Source organism: Rhinopithecus bieti, unplaced genomic scaffold (genome assembly GCF_001698545.2).
Source record: "Rhinopithecus bieti isolate Rb0 unplaced genomic scaffold, ASM169854v2 scaffold_41274, whole genome shotgun sequence".
NCBI lineage: Eukaryota > Metazoa > Chordata > Mammalia > Primates > Cercopithecidae > Rhinopithecus > Rhinopithecus bieti.
In genome coordinates this window covers 98,434-100,515 of record NW_016816882.1, presented here as the reverse complement: position 1 = coordinate 100,515, position 2,082 = coordinate 98,434, and the positions used below count along the sequence as shown (strand labels likewise).

General features: G+C 45.9%; 1 protein-coding gene across 1 annotated transcript in view; it reads left to right on the top strand.

The window, feature by feature from the left end:
• Positions 1-6: 6 nt before the first annotated feature.
• LOC108517473 (atherin-like) overlaps positions 7-2,082 on the top strand; it is a 65,710-nt gene continuing 63,634 nt past the window's right edge. Inside the window, exon 1 of the mRNA XM_017855439.1 lies at positions 7-666. Within this exon, the coding sequence (XP_017710928.1) occupies positions 74-454 (381 nt within the window). The 5' untranslated portion in view covers positions 7-73 and the 3' untranslated portion in view covers positions 455-666. The remainder of the gene's footprint in view (positions 667-2,082) is intronic.

Sequence of the window (2,082 nt, the reverse complement as noted above, 5' to 3'; positions counted from 1 at the left end):
CCCCTCCCCCGGAGCGGCTCTCCCACCACCCCCGGCGGCGGCGGTGGCCAACTTGCCCCTCTACCCCTTGCCCATGGTGCCGCCTCCGCGGCCGGCGTCGACGCGGACTCAGCCTCGGAGCCCCCTCTACTGCCCAGAGGCCGCCGCCGCCCGCCCCGCCGCCAGCTCTCCCGCCCGGCCAGCCCCGGGCTCCCGGGAACGTCAGCACGCCGCCGTCCCCGGGCCAGCTCCCGCCACCCCATTGGCGGGAAGGAGAGGGCTGGCCCTCCCCATTGGCCCGGCCCTCATATTGAACGGGCCAATGGGAGCTGCGGTTTCAGGTCGCCATAGAGACCGATGCTGTTCAGCGCCAGAGGGCCTGGAGAAGGTGGGTGTGAGGATGAAGGTGTCTCAGGTCTCCGGCGCGGGAGGGGGTGGTGGAGAGGACAGGGAGATTCCCCAGCGCTGGCTCTGAAATCTGGGGCAGGTTTTCCTTTGCCCTACTGCCAACCCCAACTGTGCCTGGTAGGGTTTGTCCCTGGCATCAAAGGTAGGAACAGCTGAGCCCTTAGGCGTACCCCTGACGGTGAGAGCCCAGGAATGGTCGTTTCACTTTTCCTGCGTTTGGGGAGTCCCTGAGGCTATGCCCTTTGACCTTTGATATGTGTGCAGCTTCTGCTTCTCCAGGTGAGTCTGCACCCCTTCCCTTCCATCGCTGCTTCCTCCTGACGTCACTGAGCCACCTAAATCCTACTTACGCTGTTCTCCCCAGCCACTCCCCCTTCCCTGAGGTGGATCTTGCCTCAACGTTTTGGGTCTTCAAACTTATAACCCTTCTCAAAGAAGACTCAAAGAGGATTTCCTTTGAGGTTATTTTGGTACGGGAACAAGGTGGCGGATTGTATGATAGATGCCAAAGCGTCAACACATGAGCTAGCCTGTTCCCTGATTCTCAAAGCAAACCTCTAATCTCCCTGTGGGCAGATATTTATTAAACACATCTGTGTGTACATCCTGCACGATGAGCTTGACAGGTGCATGTTCTTTCGCTTGAGAAGTTACAGGCTTGATAAAGATAGAGGAAATAGAAACGGTCCTTAACGCCTTCTGATGATTTCACAAAAGAGTAAGGGAAATGGATTACAGTTGATGGATTTTGTTTTCTATTTTCCAATATCTCTTTAAATTTGATATGGAAATAACCTGAGGCATGAAATCAGTACACACAAAAATCTTGAGCTTTAGTAATGTCTTCTACTTTCATTTAAAAGCATTTTGTGCTAGTTTGTCAATACTAATTGTTTTGTCAATACATTTTATATTTAGATATCACCTTCTTAAAGTAGATTTCATGAACATATTAGGCTTTAAAACATGATATTGCTCTAGCTTATAGCCACTGATATTCTTACATTCTTCTTTTGATGATTTTACTTTTTTTAGACTAATCTCTTTAGTAAGGAGACTATGTTTACGTTACTGCCCCTCAAATTGGAGGGACCATATTGTGTGAAAAAGCTGATAGGATTTTGGAAATTACAAATATTTTGTTGAGAGAAACAGATTAATGTGTGTGCAAGCTGCATATGTCTCAGTATTCTGAATTTTAAGTTGGGTGATACGCTTTGCTACCGGTTTTTATCTTACTATATTTGAAGATTACAAAGATGTAACCTAAGAAATGTTAATATGGTGCCTTGATTGGAAAAAAAAAAAAAACCTCTCCACGTTTGTAGTAAAAAAAAGGTGAACATGTGAATGTTCCCCTAAATATTTTCAGAATTGAGAAGGGATCTGCAAGGGCCAGGAAGTGCTGTGCCATGGCTGGCCATCATGGAAATAGGCTGTTTTAACTTCTTCTGGCTTTTAGTATGTGTTTTATTTATAGAATAGAAAAGTAAACGACAAATTGTTATATAAGACACATGTTCAATGAAAATACCAATGATTTTGCTTTTTTTAAAAAAAAATTTCAATAACATCGAATGAATGGAAGATGTGTCTAATGGAAAGAAAAAATGGGTCTTTCCTTTTCTCTTGTCTTAGGCTAGCATAGAAAGAAGAAAAAAGCTTATTATTACTCCAATAATCTTTGTGTGTGTG